This window comes from Rutidosis leptorrhynchoides, chromosome 11 (genome assembly GCF_046630445.1).
Source record: "Rutidosis leptorrhynchoides isolate AG116_Rl617_1_P2 chromosome 11, CSIRO_AGI_Rlap_v1, whole genome shotgun sequence".
Taxonomy (NCBI): domain Eukaryota; kingdom Viridiplantae; phylum Streptophyta; class Magnoliopsida; order Asterales; family Asteraceae; genus Rutidosis; species Rutidosis leptorrhynchoides.
In genome coordinates this window covers 331,544,759-331,565,918 of record NC_092343.1, presented here as the reverse complement: position 1 = coordinate 331,565,918, position 21,160 = coordinate 331,544,759, and the positions used below count along the sequence as shown (strand labels likewise).

General features: G+C 31.5%; 1 protein-coding gene across 1 annotated transcript; it reads left to right on the top strand.

Moving 5' to 3' along the window:
- Positions 1-12,357: 12,357 nt before the first annotated feature.
- On the top strand, positions 12,358-19,882 carry LOC139876504 (ABC transporter F family member 1-like). The gene is made up of 6 exons (XM_071863831.1): positions 12,358-12,412; positions 12,520-12,735; positions 14,338-14,411; positions 15,073-15,283; positions 17,069-17,303; positions 18,467-19,882. The coding sequence occupies exons 2-6, from the start codon at positions 12,520-12,522 to the stop codon at positions 19,522-19,524; spliced, it is 1,794 nt and encodes a 597-aa protein (XP_071719932.1). The 5' UTR covers positions 12,358-12,412; the 3' UTR covers positions 19,525-19,882.
- Positions 19,883-21,160: the final 1,278 nt, after the last annotated feature.

Genomic DNA, 21,160 nt, shown 5'->3' with positions numbered 1-21,160 from the left:
AAGGTGCGTCTTAACTTTTGATGTTGTCTCGGTTGAATTCCGGAATTCAAGGGATTTAAAAGAAAATCTTCGAAATCTATAAGATTTGACTCTTCGGTAAATAAGGAAATTAAATCTCTTTTAATAAATAGGGTGATCTGTCTCGATTGCTCAGTCGGATATTTCCATTATAAATTTACCATTTCTGTTCTATTTGTTTTCACCACTTCTATACTAAATTCCCAAATTCAAAAGATTTATGAAAATGCTTAACCCTGTTCTGATCCTAATTCTTATTCTAACTATCGCAATGATCGTTCTTCTTTTTCAACTTCCACCAGAGGAGTCTGCTTTCTTCTACTTTGCCCTCGGGATTATAATGTTTTTAATTCTCCCGTATTTTTATGTTGCGATAAACATTGATATACACGGTTTGTAATTTGTGTGTTGTCATCGGGCTTTATATTCTCCCTTATATTTCAAAGCTCTATGCTTTTGTTTTCTCTTCCCGACTTCAAGTCAAGCGAATAATGGACCAGAATTTGTAGATATAGAGTTTCGAATGATTATAATGTTCAAAGCAGGAAGGAACGTGATTGCACGATTTGATTTTCAAATTTATCAACATCACGGAAGATAGAACCATTAAGAATACATTTTCTTGATTTGTTTCGGAGTTAAGTAGAATGAAAGAGTTATGTGACATGGCACATGATGACGTTATGATCTGTGAATCATCACGTCCCATTAGAAACTCAACATGACTTACTGTAATATAATCACGTTGATCAAGTGTCATTATATTATACTAACTCATGCATCAGTTCCCAACATTACTTCAATAACATTCATATCTTAAGCTCTAAAGTTTACAGAATATAGAAACTAACAGTTTCTATATGATGTAACACTGATAGCACGAAGAGATTAATGATTTCAGATAAGATTAGTTATAAAAATATCTCCAGAAATATGGAGGATATTTATAATGAAAGATACGATAATATCTCAGAATATCAAAGATCAGAGGATGATAGAAACTATTATCTGCAAGGGTTTAGAGTAAGGAGCAAGATATTCACTAAAGACTTTAGCAGACATTGAATCATTTGGATTCTTTGAAGTCAAACTTATTCTTTGTGATTTGTCCACGGCTTTCTTCCTAGTTTCGCATAATCTGTTTTTCGATACTAAATTTTCTATTGAATGTTTTCAATATAATGATACACAGGAAGCACAAGGAGGTATATAATTTCGGACGAGAATATTTATAAAAATATCCTCAGAAATATCGAAGATATTGATGATGATATTTTGGAATTTCTAAGTTCGATGGTTGATGGAGAAAGATTTTCCGCAAGATTTTAACATGACTTCGGAGCAAAATATTCTCTAAAGATTTCAACGGATCCAGAATTACCTGAATTCTTTGAATATAGGGTTTGGTCCTTGTATTTGTCCTTGGTGTCCTTCATGGGTAGCTCAATCTGTTTTTCAATACCCAATTTTTTATCGAGCGTTCCTAACACTCTTTTCTTTATCATCAAACTTTTGGTCGTTTAGACCATCTACTATTTTTCTGTTTCCTCTGCATTTAATGCTATGATATCTGAATCATCGGTTATTAATCTGAGGTGTTTTCAGGAAAATTGTGTTTTTAGATGATTAAACGCTGATGGTAATATGGTGGAATATGAAAGGTTCCCTGGTAACAATAAAAGAGCACGCGTATATATCAACGTTATAATAAGGTTGTTTCGTACGAAAAGTCGAAGTTGTCTTGCTGGAGCTGTGACAAAACTGGCTATCTCGAACAGCAGATGCAAAGTTATTTTTGGTAATAATAACGCTAAAGGAATTAGCACAGCTACGTGTTAAACGTTTACTCAGGTTCTGAGTGTTTTCAGGTGCATAAACTATATGCATCAATCTTTTCTCCCGTAAATGAAGTGCGGTTGGTTCATCCTCTCGATTGAGATGTTTTTAAGAATCATGAAAAGTTTGAACGCAGAATGTAATCGTGAAGATACAAATGATGTTTAAGACAAAATCAAGTGGCAACTTGAAGAATTGTTTATTTCATATGTTATAATCAATATTTTAATTCATTTTAATTGTCCAATGTTATTAGTCCACAGTCGATAGTCCACAGTTGACAGTCCAATAATTCATATATAGTTTAATATATAATATTCGAATTAATTAATACGTGTCGTGACCCATATACGTCTCAGACTCGATCACAACTCAAACTATATATATTATTGTAGAATCAACCTCAACCCTGTGTAGAGAACTCGATCATTACTGCATATAGAGTGTCTATGGTGATTTCAAATAATATATATAGATGCATCGATATGATATGTCAAAACCTTGTATACGTGTCCCGATATTTAAAGTGCGTAAAATAAATAACAGAAATTAAATAACGATAAATAAAGTGCGTAAAGTAAATAACAGAAATTAAATGACTATAAATAAAATTGCGAGAATGTAAATTGCGATAATTAAATTGCGATAAATAAAAATGTAATCAGTTAGCTAGGAACAATTAGCTAGGAACAGTTAGCGTGGTTTCTTAACAAAATTCCTCATAGTTAATTTATTTGTTTCTAACAAATTTTATTTTGTCAAATGTTTTCTTCATTATGCCACTTGTTGTATTCTGATAAATCAAAATCCAAATATGAAATTGGATGAATATGGTTATTCTGTGGTGACCGGATTCGTATCTCTGTATATGTAAGTAGGATAGTAAATGAATGTCGAATCAGATTTGAAAGAATGTACAGTGTAACTTATTAATGTAAAATCTGAATATTCCTCGGGTATTACCTACCCGTTAAAATATTTTTACAATTAACACTTTGTACGAAAGAATTTTATTATTTTTTTTTAATTACAATTTTTATGAAAACATATATACATATATATTTTCTTCAAGTGTAATCATGGATTTAATGAGTCAATATGATATTAGACTCATTTGATTTACCGTTTAGAATAAGAATATATAATCTCTAAAACATTAGAGATTATATAATCGCCATGTCGAACGAAGATAAATGATGTAGAACGATTCGTGGAACGATAATTATACTCGAGGTACAGAATGAGATGTTGAGGCATGGATTGTTGATAGTACTGGTGCTGTTACTGATGGTACTGTTGGTGCCGGTGATGTTGCTGAAGCTGGTAGATTTTGCACCATATTCTACAAATTAATTACTCAAGCGCGAAGTTCGTTGACTTTTTGTATTACTCCGGGATAATTGTCGATCAGAATGAGTAGATGAATAAGGTTTCAAATTATGGATAGAATATAATCATGTCGAGCTACTCTGGAAATGAGGCTGAAGATGGTGTTTCGGATAGGTCCGCCGGTAAACGCTTCAGGTTCATTGTCAAGAGGTGAATTCGGTTGGTGGAAGGGATCGACTTATTCTCATCTTCATTGATTAAGTCGACTACGAACCCATCAGATGAATTGGGGATGGCTGTTTGATTGATTCATTCTGGTGACACCATTTTCGAAGCTTAGGTGAATATCCATGTCGGAATAGTTGTCGGAATAACTATCGGAATAGCTATCAAAATCTGAGGAACTCGAACTGGTTGAGGGATTCATCCCGTACAATCAGATGAAGGATTTTCGATAAGAAATAGATTATAGGATATAGATTAGTACCCTGCAATACATAATTTACATATGCATATATAATACTAAAATCCCATAATTTACGGAGGAATTTACAGAAAAATGTCAGGCAAGGTTTACAATAACAGATACGCTAAGATATGAATTAGCAGATATGCTAAGATATGAATTTTGTCCATACACTAATCATGTAATCAATGCAGTAAAACGTGTTTAGACTAAGAATGATAAGCAAGTGATTCTCTAAGAATGATAAGCAGGTAATTTTTGATACGAAGTGATAAGCAAAACTTTTGACATGTAGACACGGTCGAAGTCCAGACTCACTAATGCATCCTAACGACTTATCAGTTAGACACATTCTTGCAGACCTGGTTCGCTAAGACCATCGCTCTGATACCAACTGAAAGGACCCGTCCTAATCCATCCGGACGAAGTCCATATCGATTATAAACGATTCACAACAGTTGATTACATCGCGAGATATTTGACCTCTATATGATACATTTTACAAACATTGCATTCGTTTTTGAAAAAACAATCTTTCATTACAACGAAAGTTGACGGCATGCATACCATTTTATAATATATCTAACTATAACTGATTTAATAATAATCTTGATGATCTCAACGACTCGAATGCAACGTCTTTTGAAATATGTCATGAATGACTCCAAGTAATATCTTTAAAATGAGCAATTACACAGCGGAAGATTTCTTTCGTACCTGAGAATAAACATGCTTTAAAGTGTCAACCAAAAGGTTGGTGAGTTCATTAGTTTAACATAAATAATCATTTCATAATTTTAATAGACCACAAGATTTCATATTTCCATTTCTCATAAACATACGTCCCATGCATAGAGACAAAAATATCATTCATATGGATTGAACACCTGGTAACCGACATTCACAATTTGTATATAAGAATATCCCCATTATTCCGGGATCCTCCTTCGGACATGATATTAATTTCGAAGTACTAAAGCATCCGGTACTTTGGATGGGGCTTGTTGGGCCCGATAGATCTATCTTTAGAGTTCGCGTCAATTAGGGTGTCTGTTCTCTAATTCTTAGATTACCAGACTAAATAAGGGGCATATTCGGTTTAATAATCCAACCATAGAATGTAGTTTCGATCACTTGTGTCTATTTCGTAAAGCATTTATAAAAGCAGCGCATGTATTCTCAGTCCCAAAAATATATATTGCAAAAGCATTTAAAAAGGGAGCAAATGAAACTCACGCATATAAATATTGTAAAACAGTTAATAAAGTATTTGCATGTATTCTCAGCCCAAAAATATATATAAAAAGGGAATAATGAAACTCACCATAATGTATTTTGTAGTAAAAATACATATAACGACATTGAACAAAAGTAGGGTTGGCCTCGGATTCACGAACCTATATCATTCGTGTATATATATATATATATATATATATATATATATATATATATATATATATATATATATATATATATATATATATATATATATATATATATATATATATATTAAAACATATAATAGAAATCTCATAATTTCGTTTATTAACACATATGGTTTATATTTTTTTTTTTTGTAGTTTTATAGAATTCCATTTAAATCATATACTTATATTATATCTTAATTTATATGTTATATATTTTTAATTTGTTTATATATTCAAAATGATTAAAATTTTATATAGTTATATTAATATATTCATATTTATATATAATTGTTTAGTGTTATATTTAAAAATCAATAGTTTGTTATATGCAAATATTTATATAAATAATATTAATAAGTTTGTTATATATATGGTTATGTAAAATATTAATATGATTATAATATATATGTAGTAAGTATATTTTATGCACAGAATATTCAAATATTTTTTTAAAAGAAATAGTTTTGTTAACAATAATGATTTACTAATAATAATAATAACCCTAATGATTTTTAATGATGTTACTTGGTAACAAAATGGTAATAATATTAATATTATTTATAATTGTAGTTATATTCATAATAATAATAACTAACACTTATTTTTAGCGTTACTAATAATGATAATTATAATAATTGAAATAATAATAATAATAATAACTAATAATAACAATAACAATAATAATATTAATAAACATAATAATAACAATAATAATAATTATAGAGATAAGATAAAAGTGTATACCCCTTCCTAAGCTTTTTGTAAAAAAATGCCCATAGCCGAGCTCGAACCCACGACCTCACGTTAACCCTTAACATTCCTAACCATCAAACCAAATCAGTTTTTCTGTTATATCCCGTAACCCAACTATATTTAACCCGTCATCTAAATAATCTGGCCCAACATCTAATTCATAGTTCACGGGCCAGCAACAGATTGAGTTCGGCCCAATCACTTCATCATGTGAACTGCCCAACAACAAAAAGATATAAATAATTTGCGGCAGCTTTGGTTCGAACTCAAGACCTCTCGTTCACACTAACTGCACCTTAACCATTCTGCCATTTCAATTAATCTGATTTTATTCCATACTTATAATATATAAACCGTATGATTCTGTTTTCCCTTTCTTCTCTAAAACAATACCCATAACTATTCTACATTAACCATATCTTCTTTCATGATCATCCTTATTATGATACCATTACCATTATCATATATCGTGTCACTGGTTCCACCTTCTCATTCCATTCTTCATCGATATCATAGTTCGAAAACAACAAAAAAAAAATATACACAGCAGCGGCTGTGGTATCCATCGCGAAAAGAAAGGAAGAAGAAAAAATGATGGTTGATTGTTTTGATGGTTTGACGGTTTAACAGAGAAAACAATATAGCAGCTAATAGGTTTCAAATGATTTTCGAATGGAACAAAGGTGGGATCAACTAGTATCGAGTTGCAGATCCAGGATGTCATCATCATCGAAAATTTTACTGTACAGCTTCTTCTTTAACATAAATTATTTTCTTCATCGCTAAATATCACCATTATCATCCTCATTCGCTTACGCATTGTAGCAGTAGACAGAAGGGGAAAACAAAAGAGAAGGAGCATAATTAATTATGTAGCTGCCGTAACAGTGACGAGTAATTAAAGGTGTTGATTTGTTGTACGAATCTCGTAGTATTTATCTTCAAAGTATCGTCCTCAATCTTCATCGTATAATAGTTCAAACAGTAGCAGCAGCTGCAACATCAAAGTATCGATGGTGTGTGTTCGGTTAATAGAGGAAACAGTAACAATTAACATATAACAATGGTCGTCCATGGGTGTCGTTTATGGGTATGTGAAAAACGAATATAAACATAAGAAAGGAGGGTGGTTTATATTGATGTAATTAAGGAGGATGAAGGTGGTGCTTGGTGGTTGTTTTCAAGGTTATGGCAGATCATGGTTATCGTGTGGTTGTGATGGTGATGATTGTAGTTCAACGAAGATGATGGTGGTCGATTTGATGATGAGGGTTTCAATGGTTGATGATCGAGGTTTAATGGTAAACAGGAACAAGAAAGAAGGAAGTGTGTTGTGTGTGCATATATCTCTGATTAATCTATAAGTATAAATATATTTAACATCACAATTTAATTTACACAAGTTGGTGAAATATATAATAAAATAATATAACTTTATAATCCCTATTTCACAAAACGTGTGAAACTAAAGTCACAATTAATTCACGGGTTACTTACATAATTATTCTGCCAACACTTTCAACGGGTGTATTTCGTGTCCATTGCTAAACAGTTAGCGTATAAAAGTGTTCCTAAAAATCCCAAACTTTTAGATTAAATATATTTAATTATTTCACTCATTAACTGTTTGAAACCTGATCAAAAAGGTTCTATAATTATTTATTTTCTGTTCCAATTTATATGTACGGAGTGCTAATATTTAATCTTAAAAAGGTAAAAATATTTTTGACAAATCTAAAATCTTCGTAATCAATTTACAGTCCAACTTTTATTTTAGTCCATCATGAACTTATATTAAATCTATATGAACGCTAACGAAATGTCAACCGAGTATTACTGACGTTTACTAATTAAGCTCGAAATCAATCATTTTCCATTTACTCTCTCTCTAAATATAATCAGTTTTAAATAACAAGTTTTATCACATAAATATATATTATATATTTTTAAACAAATAGATTTAATATAATTTTATATATTTACAAGTAATATTTATATACATATTTATAATATTTCTCATTACATCTTATATTATTTTATTTTGCATATTTATTTCTAATAGTTAAATCGTATTATATTTCAAATTAAAATATGTACATATATATATGTATCTATTTACAAATAGTTGTTCGTGAATCGTCGGGAACAGACAAAGGGTAAATGAATTTATGTAAACAGTACAAAAATTTTGAGACTCAACATTATAGGCTTTGCTTATCGTATCGAAATCATATAAGGATTAAGTTTAAATTTGGTCAAAAATTCCCGGGTCGTCACACATTTAACAGTTTAAGGCAACAATTAAAGGCACTATAGTCAAAGAAAGTTGTAGTCCTACATTGCTAAGGTACCTAATTGTATAAGGCACACATAAAATGCAATCCTAGTTCTCTACATCTGCCTGCTCTGATACCAATCTGTCACACCCCCCAAAATGGACCAGGGGTAATTGTGACCAATCATATCATAACACAGTTGTATAAACGAGAACGACTCTATATGAGACTTTTTAAATAAAACCTTTGTTAATAAAACAGCGGAAGCAGTAATACATGTTTACATTATTATTAAAACATAAAATAAATGTTTATGAACTAAAATATAATATGCGATGTGGACTCCATGCAAGCATCAAATCTATCATCACAAAGTTGCAAACAGCTAGCTCAATCATCACCTGAGACAAAACATGTTTAAAGTGTCAACCAAAAAGGTTGAGTGAAATTCACAGGTTTATAAATAATATTCAAAGTTTTAGACCACAAGATTTAGTTTAAAGTTGATTGATATAGAAATATCAATCTAAAAGTGTTGCTGCATTTTGTAATATCACTACTAAACAAGTTTACCCTATGACACCTTGTACTGTCAGTGTCGTGGAATCATTATTATGTAACCAAAGACCAACGGTCGAATGGTTAGAGACGTTACTCTCAATAGGCCTACTCACAATAATTAAGTTTGCATTTAAACGTAGTAATTGACGATATTACGGTAGGGATTTAGCATGAATCAAAGCATGACAGCATAGTTAACAATTTAGTACTTGTGTCTAAGTGTAAAACAGTTATAAAGCAAGCATGTGTCTCACCCCAAAAGTTGTAAAACAGTTATGAAACAGTAAAAAGTGGGGCTATGAAGTTCACCTTAGTAGCACACGAAAGAATTGAACGGAAGGACGTGACCGAGATCTCAACCTAGAGATAGAACGTATGATCAGACATTGCCTAATAGACAATAGTATATAGTACTATATTGATAGTAATGGTTCACTAAAGAATTTCTATTTTCGGAAGGTTACTATTTATGGAAAGTTTTCACTTATACTAATTTTCCAATTTTAGAAAGTTCGGGTTAATCTTTAGCAAGATGTTGTACAACTCTACTCAAACTTCGTTGCTATCAAATAAGTCAGGAATGACCAGATGTAATCGGGGGCTCAGGATTCTTGACCAGAATCTAAGTCATGGCATTCGAGATCCACAAGCTTACCCATAAATGGCAACCTATACATCATTCACTTACGACCGTGAGTAGCGATGAAGTTCACATGAATTATACATTATCTTTGATTAACCTTCACTTTAGGTGTATACACACAACGAATTATTAATGTACTTAATAATTATATATGTGATAATATAACCTAAGTTTTATTTAATATTTAGTTATTATACCTTAGTATGTCTTATATATATTAAATATAATTACCTTTAAATAAATACCTAAATTACTTCAAAAATAATAGTGTTTTATTAATCGAACATTATTCAAAAATGTCTAAATAATAAATTAAATATCTAAAAATTACATACATAATTTTTATAGTCTTAGTTAATCATATAGATTAGTAGAAAAATTTAATAAAATGTTTTTATTATATTTTTGTATTTATTTTTGTTTTTACCCTTAATGTATTCACAAAACAATTTTAATTCTACATAATTACTAAATAAACCCAAATAATTATTTTTATAATTTTTATAAGTTTCTATCAGTCTAATAACCTGTAGAAAAATATATAAAAAAATATTTTTTATTATTTTATATTTATTCTTAATTTACCTTTGAATTACATAATAATAGACTTTAATTATATAATAAATACCAATTCGACCCAAGTAATTATTTTTATAATTTTTTCAGATCTATATAAGTTTTAAAAACTCAGAAAAAAATTATATATATTTTATTTTTGGTTAAAAGTATTTATTATGAATTTTACATTGTTTTTACGTTTAAACACTACATAATTCGTATTTAATTATAAATAATATTCCATAAATTATCAAAATTATTTTTATGCATCATAACACTTATAATACTAATTATAACATATAAACATAATTAATTTTGAATTTTACAAATAATATACAATAAATATAAATATAAATGACAATATTGAAAAAAAATTAATAAAAATAGAAAGTACCTCAAATTTTCTTCAAGGTTTTGAGAGAATAACTTAAGTTTTTGTGTTTGGCAAGAAAAAAATGAATGAGAAGCCATGTATTTATAGGTAAAAAATGGTTGGTGAAAAGAAAAAAAATAATAAAATAAAGGTGCCAATTTTGATAAAATAATAAAAACATGTTAAAAATATTTTTAATAAGTTTTTATTTTTGAAAATATTTAGTCAAAATTCATGGGCTCATTATTTAATTTATAAAAAAAATCTTATTTCTTTTTATTTTTATTTTTTTATAAGCTAAAAATATATATAATGATTAAAATAACTTATCATTTAATTAATAATTATGTTACATATAGTTTTAAATATAATACGCATTAATATTAACTAAAGTTATTTTATATAATTAGTGTAAACTTTAGTTAACAAAAAGTGTCGACTAAAAATAAATATTTGATCAATGTCAAATTTAATTATATATTACGTATGGATAACAACCCTATAGTCAAATTAGTCAATTCAGGCATGGAAATATGAGGGTTGTTATAGGATTCATTGCCACCACCAGATTCGTAGAAAATAGAAATGGTCACCGATGAAAAGAAACGTAAATGGTCTTTACCAAGCCACCAACGTCTCTTTAGCATGGTCCATTCTGCTAGAATATCATATTGAAGGGGTTTTTTGGTTTATATGGGTATCTGACTCGCTTTGCGGACCGACTAATCCTAGGGCGACCACTCACTTTGCGAGCTGCTCGAAGTCATCGTGGGTGAACCACCGTGATCATTGGGGGATAAATTTTCAGCTTTATGGCTTCGAGCCCATAACATCCACTCTGGAAGAATAAGGCATAATCGTTCTACCTCACCTCGTGAGATTGAAGGTTTTTAGGGTTTAATTACAATGTTTTGGGAGCCTATAATTCATGGAATCATTATGAAGTAAAGTCGAGTTCTATTATGTGTAGAATAGTGGTTGTGTGGTGTTGATTGATGGTTTCAAGATATTATTTGTAAATGAAGATTTTAAATAGGAATAAAAGATTCCGTCGTTATTGAACGTGCTTTGTAATTTGCAGATTCCGTCGTAAATTCTGTACCAATTGTAACACATCTAGATCTCCGGAACTATTTCTTATATATATATAATACGGAGTATGTTTTTTTTGTCAAAAAAATAAAAAAAAAAAAGAAATAGGAATAAAGACAAGAGAAAGATGATATTAAAGAAGAAAATGTGAAAAGATCATTTTACTCCAAGCATATAACTCATAGACTGATTTAACGGGGAAATTTAGCAATCACTAGACAAAGGGATAAGTCACATAAAAAAGTAAAATTCAAACGACTACCAATGCCAAAAAAATAAGTTTGTGATGATATCTGCATGTTTTGATAAATCACATTGACTATCTACATAATGTTCTTTTTATATGACTTGATCTCTCGTCCTTTTTTAAAAAAACTCTTTATTTTAATAAATTTAATAAGTAAAGCTAAAGTATTAAAGTAGACAACAAACAAAAGTAAAAGGTATTTTAGTTATTTAAAGTAGATGACGGACCATCAATAAAATAAAAGTATAGTTTAGTTATTGGTTATTTATTTTACAAGTTTTTTAATGATAATTTCTAGGGCAAATGCCATAATTAAGAATCAAATTTATATGAAGACAATCAAATTAAAGCGGTCGAAGTAAGTTTTCTGTAAAATACGTTTAACTATTGTTAATGTAGATACAATTTAAGTATGTGCAAATTTTTTTAATCAGGCGAAATTGTAAATACCTATTTTTTATTAGTTAGGAGTTTTTTTTATAAAAGCTTCAAAAAATTCCATAAAGCTGTGTGTCAAATATGGGCCGTATGCATTCCAATCAATTATCTTTGGGTTTGGGTTTAGGTTGGGCCATCTTGGGCTGATCATGGATGGATCTCTCGACGGTCAAATAAACAGGTTCGGTTACGTAAACGGGTAAAATACATGTGACAACCTCTAGCAGCAATAACACGCCACGTGTCACCGCCGCACTCACACAGCTATAAATACACACTTTTCATCAACTTCATCTCAACAATTCTATTTTCTATTTTCCGATCAAAATAACCTAACAATAAATAATTAACAGTTCTCTCAAATTATCCGGATCCTTCCTTTCTCCAACCACAAGGTATGAAGATCAATCTCCATTTTGTACTGTTTCAGTTTCAATTATCTGCAGTTCTGATAATTATAATTGATTATAATTTTGTTTTATTTTTATTGTTGTTGTTTCAGATGGTTTCTGATGCAAGCAAGAAAAAAGCAGCTCAGAAGAAAGCGGCAGCCGCCGCTAAAAGAGGCGGTAAGGCCGCTGCCGTTGCGGCGGCAAAAAAGGCTGCCGAAATTGGTACGGCGAAAGATAATTTGACGAACGGAATGGAATCACTCACTATTTCTGATCGTACGTGTACTGGTGTTCTGTGTTCTCATCCTTTATCTAGAGATATTAGGGTAAGTTTGTGGTTTTAATTATTCGATTGATTTTTTTGATGGATTATCAGTTAGTTGCTGATGAATTTGATTGATCAGTTTTGGTATTTGTAATTGAAACGTTTGAGAATTAGTTCAGCGTACCTAGATAAATGCATATATAATACTCTGTCTCTATTTATATATGGATCAACATATTTATTTGTTTTATACTGTAAAGTAGTTATATTATTGATTGATATGATCCATCTTTTGTTTTATATTGTTGTTTTATACTGTAAAATTGTTATATTAGTTTATATTTAGTTGTTTTATAAAATAAACTATGTTGTGACTCTGTTTTCTGAATGATATTTAATCAGACTATGATTTTTATTTATTTATGTATGTATCTTATTTTATTTATAGTAATAATTTTTTTTTTCCTGCTGTTTGTCTTGCTTTATAGTACAGTCAGTGAACTAGAAAACTAAATAATTGAGTGACATCAGATACCTTCTGCATCTGGCAATGCTTGTTCATTTGGTACGTATTGTCGGGTTGTAAAGATATGGTAGTTTCCATTTTCTGCAATTTTCGTATATACACACGGTTTTTATTTAGGATTTTTTTGAATTCCTTTCTTTATCTGTGGCCTGATTCTTGTTTTATGATCCAAGAGTCTTTGTTAAAACTTCGGCTGCTATGGGTTTATTGTGTTCTGTGATCTAATAGTTGAGATTGATATTGTTTGGTGTGATGATTTTTTCCTTTCTCATTGCGGGTTAGGTTGGCGGTTTGTGATATAAAATGTGAAGTACGGATTTCAATAATTTTCTCGTATTCTATGGGGATTTGAGTTTTAATCTAATGTCTAATAGGACCATTCACTCCTAATGATTTTGTTTCATATTCGGAAGCGCACATTTTGTTGAGTCTTTATTGTAGAGGAATTTAGTTTTAGTCGTCTTAATGTTCTGTCATCATGTTTTAGAAAAACTATAATTGCTAAATATACAATTTTTTTTTTCTTTTGTCAAATTTAGCACTTCTATATACATTTCATATACAGATGAAATTAATTGTTGAGAACGGGTTGTAGTCTCATCTTGGGGTTCAAATGGTTTTTAGTTCACATTCAATTGTTGATACGTTAATGGATCAATTGAACCCTTATTGACGTCAGTTTGGGTTTTGTTTGAAGTTTATATTATCATATTATTATCAAAATCAGATTTATATTAAACTAATGATAATATGCTCTGATAGTGTCAGTCATGCTTATAGTTTTGCATATTGTAGATTTGATTTTCTACATTGGTTGATACTTGATTGTTTTTAATGTTAAGAATAGCATTTGCTGGATATTGCTGTGGCGGCCCACCTAGACGAATGCCTAGTCAGATGGGTGTTCTGCCATCAACGTTACCTAGTTTTAGTTTAGCCTTTTTGTAAATGTGTCAAATTTAAAGGTAATTCTACACCTTATCATAGAAGGTAATTCAATGAATTATCTTATGAGTCGTGACCCTTGTTTCATATAATTCAGACTGTATATCGTGTACTCCATACTACACAATCTAGCCAACTTTGTAACTTAGATTAATATTAATAACATTCTAACTTCCATTTTTATGATTGCAGATTGAGTCTCTATCACTTACATTTCATGGACATGATCTTATTGTTGATTCTGAGCTCGAGCTTAACTATGGGAGGTTTGTGTCATTTACATCGAGTTAACGAGTCACCTCTGTTTTATATCTATGAATGGTTATTGCATAATAGGGCAACATAGTTTACTTCTACTTTAGGGTAACCATGTATACCTTTATTATAAAAAATATGTGTAACGTATTTTATAAAAATGATTACTTACCAGTAAGTTTGACCATGTCGCTAGGATGGGTACCTAGAAAAAGCTTCCTTAAACTGAATTTTTTTTTTTTTTCCTTTTAAAAGTTCTGTACTTTTTATGGCTAAAAATGATATGATAATCCAAACCAAGAATTAAACTAAACTTGGTTAATTATCTTTGTTCTGCAATAACTCTGCATACGGATTTTTTAGTTTTCTAACATTTGTTCATGCATTTGGCTTTTTAGACGATATGGTTTACTTGGTGCTATATCGAGATGATAACGTACCAGTAATTTCGACCATGTCTGACTCCTTTCTCACATGTTGCTAGGATGGTACCCATAAAGCTTCCTGAAATTGATTTTTTTCCCTAGAAAGTTTGATACTTTTTTATGGCTAAAAACTGATATGGTAATTTAAACCAAGAATTAAACTAAACTAGGTTATATATATTCTGCAATAACTCTTGATACGGGTTTTATAGTTTTCTGAAATTTATATGTACATTTCTTTTTTTAGACGATACGGTTTACTTGGGTTGAATGGATGTGGTAAATCTACTCTTCTTACTTCAATCGGACTTCGAGAACTTCCGATTCCCGAGCACATGGACATATTCCATCTTACTAGAGAAATCGAAGCTTCTGATATGTCTTCGCTCGAGGCTGTGATGAATTGTGATGAAGAGAGGTTGAAATTGGAGGAAGAAGCTGAACGCCTGATTGGACAGGTGCGTATCAAACCCTCAACATGGGTAAATATGGGTCACGGGTCACAAGGGTCGTGTTGGGTCGGACTGCATTGGGTTACATCCATCAGACCCTTTTTCAATCTAACTGCCATTTTATATGCTAGTACAGTAACATCAGTGTGCAATGTGATAAAAAGTAGATGCTCAACTTGAAGTTTAAGTAAATAAAAAAAAAAAAAAAAAATCTTGAAAAGAATATATATACTATTTATGTGTCATACAAAACGATAAACCGAAGACAACATTCTCATGGAAGGTGTTGATATCCTCTTTTTTTTTTTTTTTTTTTTTTTAATTGAAGTTACTATCACGAGGGTATGGACCTAACGTATTTTAGATTTTAATTGTCATTATTCTCACATTGTGAAAATAAATATCATAGGTAGTATACGAGCATCCTTAAAAAAACAGTTGTACGGTCATAAATAGGTTTTAAAAGCTTCGTGACGCCTTTTATCTTTGTCTATTCCTCATGTGTATGTGTTTTAAAACATTGAATCCACTTGATACAATTTAGCATATGCACATTGATAGACCAATGCATACCTAAGCTTAAGAAAACTTACAGGTCTTGTAACTACATCTTTATGAAAGATGTCAACCTCATTTAACCGACATCTAACTTCATTAATTGATCTTTTAACAAAATATCTCATCCTTTCAAGCGTAGGTGCTTCCTCAAAGAATCCAATATTCCATCTTTATAAATTGCAATATAACCAATGTTACGGGGTAAACACTTTTTCTGAACTCTTCAGTTTTCAGTAAATTAATTGTTTACACTGCTACTATCACTAAAATTAGTTTTAGTGATATAAGGTGGTGGTATAGGTCGCTACAAGAAGTCAATTCGCTATAATCTTTCTACTGATTACTAATGTGGAATTTAGAGGAAAGAAATTAAAGTTTAAATGTGAAAATTTCCTTGCAAGAGAAACGGGTAAGGAAGTTAAAGTTTAATCTTACTCATTTATTGAACGCATGATGATTTTTATACCATTTAAAATTACCCATAGACGGTGTACATATCCAAGTTTTCTGTACACGAGCTAATTTTTGGTGCTGTACAAATTACAGCTTAAGAAAACTTACAGGTCTTGTAACTACATCTTTATGAAAGATGTCAACCTCATTTAACCGACATCTAACTTCATTAATTGATCTTTTAACAAAATATCTCATCCTTTCAAGCGTAGGTGCTTCCTCAAAGAATCCAATATTCCATCTTTATAAATTGCAATATAACCAATGTTACGGGGTAAACACTTTTTCTGAACTCTTCAGTTTTCAGTAAATTAATTGTTTACACTGCTACTATTACTAAAATTAGTTTTAGTGATATAAGGTGGTGGTATAGGTCGCTACAAGAAGTCAATTCGCTATAATCTTTCTACTGATTACTAATGTGGAATTTAGAGGAAAGAAATTAAAGTTTAAATGTGAAAATTTCCTTGCAAGAGAAACGGGTAAGGAAGTTAAAGTTTAATCTTACTCATTTATTGAACGCATGATGATTTTTATACCATTTAAAATTACCCATAGACGGTGTACATATCCAAGTTTGCTGTACACGAGCTAATTTTTGGTGCTGTACAAATTACCATACTTATTTAATGGGTTAGCCGCGTCGGCCAATTTTTTCTAACCCATATATTTTCGTTTCGGTTTTGTTTTTTTTTTTTCTTCCCAAAATGTGATAATTTCTCTTTGGATAAGGTGCTAAAAAATAATTGTGCTGTTATTTATTTGTGTGTTTGAATGTAGGATGATGGTGGTGGAGAAGCTCTTGAACGAGTTTACGAACGGTTGGATGCAATGGATGCTTCCACTGCCGAAAAGCGTGCGGCCGAGATTCTAAATGGTCTTGGTTTTAATAAAATGATGCAGCAAAAGAAAACACGAGACTTTTCCGGTGGCTGGAGAATGCGGATTGCTTTGGCTCGTGCTCTTTTCATGAACCCTACTATTCTATTGCTAGATGAACCCACAAATCATCTCGGTTTGATTTTTTTTCTTTTAAACAAAACACTAGATACACTATAAAAATGTTTCTTTTTTCTTTTCTAAGCTACAAAACCAAAATACACTTGATATAAACAAATATGAATTGAATTTATCCACTAGCCACACTTTAGGTACTTAATTGACAACTATTGTTTTATAAGATACAAGTCAATGTAGCATAACTTTATAATGAGAAGCACACTCTGTTCTAGAGGGAGACTACAATATATAGAACTTTAAAAGAGCACCTTTTTTGTTTTTTTTAATTATGAGCCACTTTTTTTTTTTTTTTTTACAAATTTAGAAGCTTGTGCAACTTTAGAAGAGCACTTTTTTATTTTCTTCATTTTTAACCACTTTTTATTTTTATTTTTCCTTTAATGTCAACGAAGCTATGCGGTTGTTAGGTATAGCGGACATTTCGTTGAATATGGTTTGGAAAAATATTGCAAGGAATATCCGGGTTCCATCCAAAATTTCTATCTTTCATTAACTCGCTTTTGACGTTTGATTGGGCCGGCATCTATTTGGGCTTATATGGTTAGCAAGAAAACTTCATATTCAACGGAAACGACACTTGTTGGATGTCTGTTGTTCGTCATATTAAGCTCAAAGTGTTTTTGTTGGCTTTGTTTTTCAAGTTTTGATAGTCTCTTCAATTTTGTTTGGGCTTATAGCTCCGGTATTTTATGTCGGTCGGCTTAATTTTTAATATCTTTATGTACAAGCTGTTCGAGTATTTTTGTAATTGTTGCCTTCATTATTTTGATGAAGGTGTTTTATTATAATCGTTCCATCTTTGCCGAAAAAAAGAAAAAAAAAAAAAAAGAAGCTAGTGTAACTTTCAAAGAACACTTCTTTATTTTTTCATGTTTAACCACTTCTCTCTCTCCTCCTTTCTTTTTTTTTTTATAACAGATTAGAAGCTTGTTTATCTTTCAAAGAGCACTTTTTTATTTTTTTCATTTTTAACCACTTTTTTTTATTATTTTACAGATTTAGAAGCTTTTGTAACTTTCAAAGAGCACATTTTCAGTTTTCATTAATAACCTTTTTCTTTTTATTTTACAGATTTAGAAGCATGTGTAACTTTTAAATAGCATTTTTTTTTATCTTTTATTTATTAACCATTTTTTTTTTTTTTTTTTGATTTTACAGATTTAGAAGCTTGTGTATGGCTAGAGGAAACCCTAAAGAAATTCGAACGGATACTCGTCGTGGTCTCTCACTCTCAGGACTTTTTAAACGGTGTCTGCACCAACATAATCCATATGCAAAATAAGAAATTAAAAATATATTCTGGTAATTTTGACCAGTACGTTCAAACTCGATCCGAACTCGAAGAGAACCAAATGAAACAATACAAATGGGAACAGGATCAGATCGCTAACATGAAAGAGTACATCGCTCGGTTTGGACACGGGTCCGCTAAGTTAGCCCGACAGGCCCAAAGCAAAGAAAAAACCTTAGCCAAAATGGAACGGGGCGGTCTAACCGAAAAGGTCACTCGAGATAAGATTCTCGTTTTCCGTTTTACCAATGTCGGTAAGCTTACTCCACCCGTGTTACAGTTCATCGACGTCTCTTTCGGCTACACTCCCAATAACCTCATCTACAAGAATCTTGACTTTGGGGTTGACCTTGATTCACGTGTCGCGTTGGTGGGACCCAATGGAGCGGGTAAGAGTACACTTTTAAAACTAATGACCGGAGAATTAGTTCCGGTTGACGGTATGGTTAGACGGCACAACCATTTAAGAATCGCGCAGTTTCATCAACATTTAGCTGAAAAACTTGACCTAGAAATGTCGGCGTTGACTTATATGTTGAGCGAGTATCCCGGTAACGAAGAGGAAAAGATGCGGGCGGCTATCGGGCGGTTTGGGTTGACCGGGAAAGCGCAAGTGATGCCAATGAAGAATCTTTCAGATGGTCAAAGGAGCCGGGTTATATTTTCTTGGTTAGCGTATAGGCAACCGCATATGTTACTTTTGGATGAGCCGACAAATCATTTGGATATCGAGACGATTGATTCGTTAGCTGACGCGTTAAATGATTGGGACGGGGGTTTGGTTCTTGTTAGTCATGACTTTAGGCTTATTAACCAAGTGGCTCAAGAGATTTGGGTTTGTGCGAACCAAGCCGTGACCCGTTGGCAAGGTGATATTATGGGTTTTAAGGAACACTTGAGGAGAAAGGCTGGTCTATCTGATTAGGGTGGTCGTGATATTTCTACCACTATTTCTGATAAATCCACCACTTGTGTGCATTGATAAGTTGTACTGTACAACCTGTTAATGCATATCTTTGGTAGATTTATCAAAAAGGATGGTGGGATTGTCAATTCCCAATTAAGGTAGTAGGTGCAGTTTACCCGGATCATTCATGTGATTAAAGTGAACAGGCGCAAAGCTGAAAAAAGGGAAACGCTAGTTGTTTGATCATCGTCTTTAGAGATTGCGAGGGCTATTTTCGCTTTTTACGGTCTGGTCTATTGATCGATGTGTCATATTTATTAAAGATTAAAGATTGTGTATGTGAAGTTATGGTAATGTATTTATCAACTGTTGTCTAGATTTAGGCTGTTCAGTCCAGCTTGGATTTAAATTGGTCTTTTGCAGGCCAAGATCATTACAGATATTTTGGACCTAGATTAGGGGTTTTTTCTCGCCCAAATGGTTATAATCGTTTGTTACATGCATGATGATTCTGCATATGAATGCTTACATGAATAATTAATGAGGATAATAAAGTGGTGATATGAACCACTGTGGTTTGCAACTAACTGGAACACAAATCAGGCCAAGATCATTACAGATATTTTGGACCTAGATTAGGGGTTTTTTCTCGCCCAAATGGTTATAATCGTTTGTTACATGCATGATGATTCTGCATATGAATGCTTACATGAATAATGAGGATAATAAAGTGGTGATATGAACCACTGTGGTTTGCAACTAACTGGAACACTAATTTTAGTTAAGTTGCTTAGCGGCTTTGATCATGTCAATTTGTTAGGTTCGAGGTCTTTTCGTTAGTCATACTCATAGAATATATAGTTCAATCATAGAATAATATGTGCTGTTAGTACTACCTAATATGATGAAAGTTGGAAACCGTTATTTTATCAATGTAGCAAATATGTTAACTTGTAGTTGGAGGTTGGGTGTCACTTATGATAATTTAAGTATCTTGAAATTAGTCAGGTGACTGGGTCCCTTGGTTGTAGCAAAGGTGGAAAAAGTTCAAACCACTAGGTCCCAACAATTAAGACTGTGACGATCCGCCAAAATCGCCATTGACGGCGCTGTTAACTTAGGTCCCGTTACGTGGTCATAGTCCCTAAATGAGACGCGTTTGATCAAAATTATGTCGCATTCATTTGAAACGTATAAGACTTGCAAAGTTTTAAGCTTACCAACGGTTCGACAACGAGTTTAAGTTTACAAAAGTTATAAAGTATAAATGAAATAACTTGCGACATAATATAAGTTGAAAATCATGAATGCTATCAATAGCGTATGCATATAAACATTAAGTTTGATTCCAAAGGTGCTATCACTAGCGTATGTATGTATGCTTGTATCAAGTAGCCAATCAAGAACCTGAGAAACATGTATCAAGTAGCCAATCAAGAACCTGAGAAACATATAGAAAACTGTCAACGAAAAACGTTGGTGAAATCATAGGTGTATTTGTAAACGTTGTTTTTGAACCACAAGATTTTGTATAAGTTGATTATCCAAATCGTTTGCATTCCAAAGTAGTTGTACGTTTGTGGAGCACCCAATTATCAAGACTTAACTATTTTATACCCTGTTACGTAGTGTTAGAACATACACTATGCTCGAA

What these genes read in the sequence shown, in the direction of transcription:
- LOC139876504 (XM_071863831.1), top strand. Translation starts at nt 12,520, where the DNA reads ATGGTTTCTGATGCAAGCAAGAAAAAAGCAGCTCAGAAGAAAGCGGCA. An exon ending in CTCGAGCTTAACTATGGGAG is followed by an intron (nt 14,412 to 15,072) that starts GTTTGTGTCATT and finishes TTCTTTTTTTAG; the next exon opens with ACGATACGGTTTACTTGGGT. An exon ending in TGAACCCACAAATCATCTCG is followed by an intron (nt 17,304 to 18,466) that starts GTTTGATTTTTT and finishes TTGATTTTACAG; the next exon opens with ATTTAGAAGCTTGTGTATGG.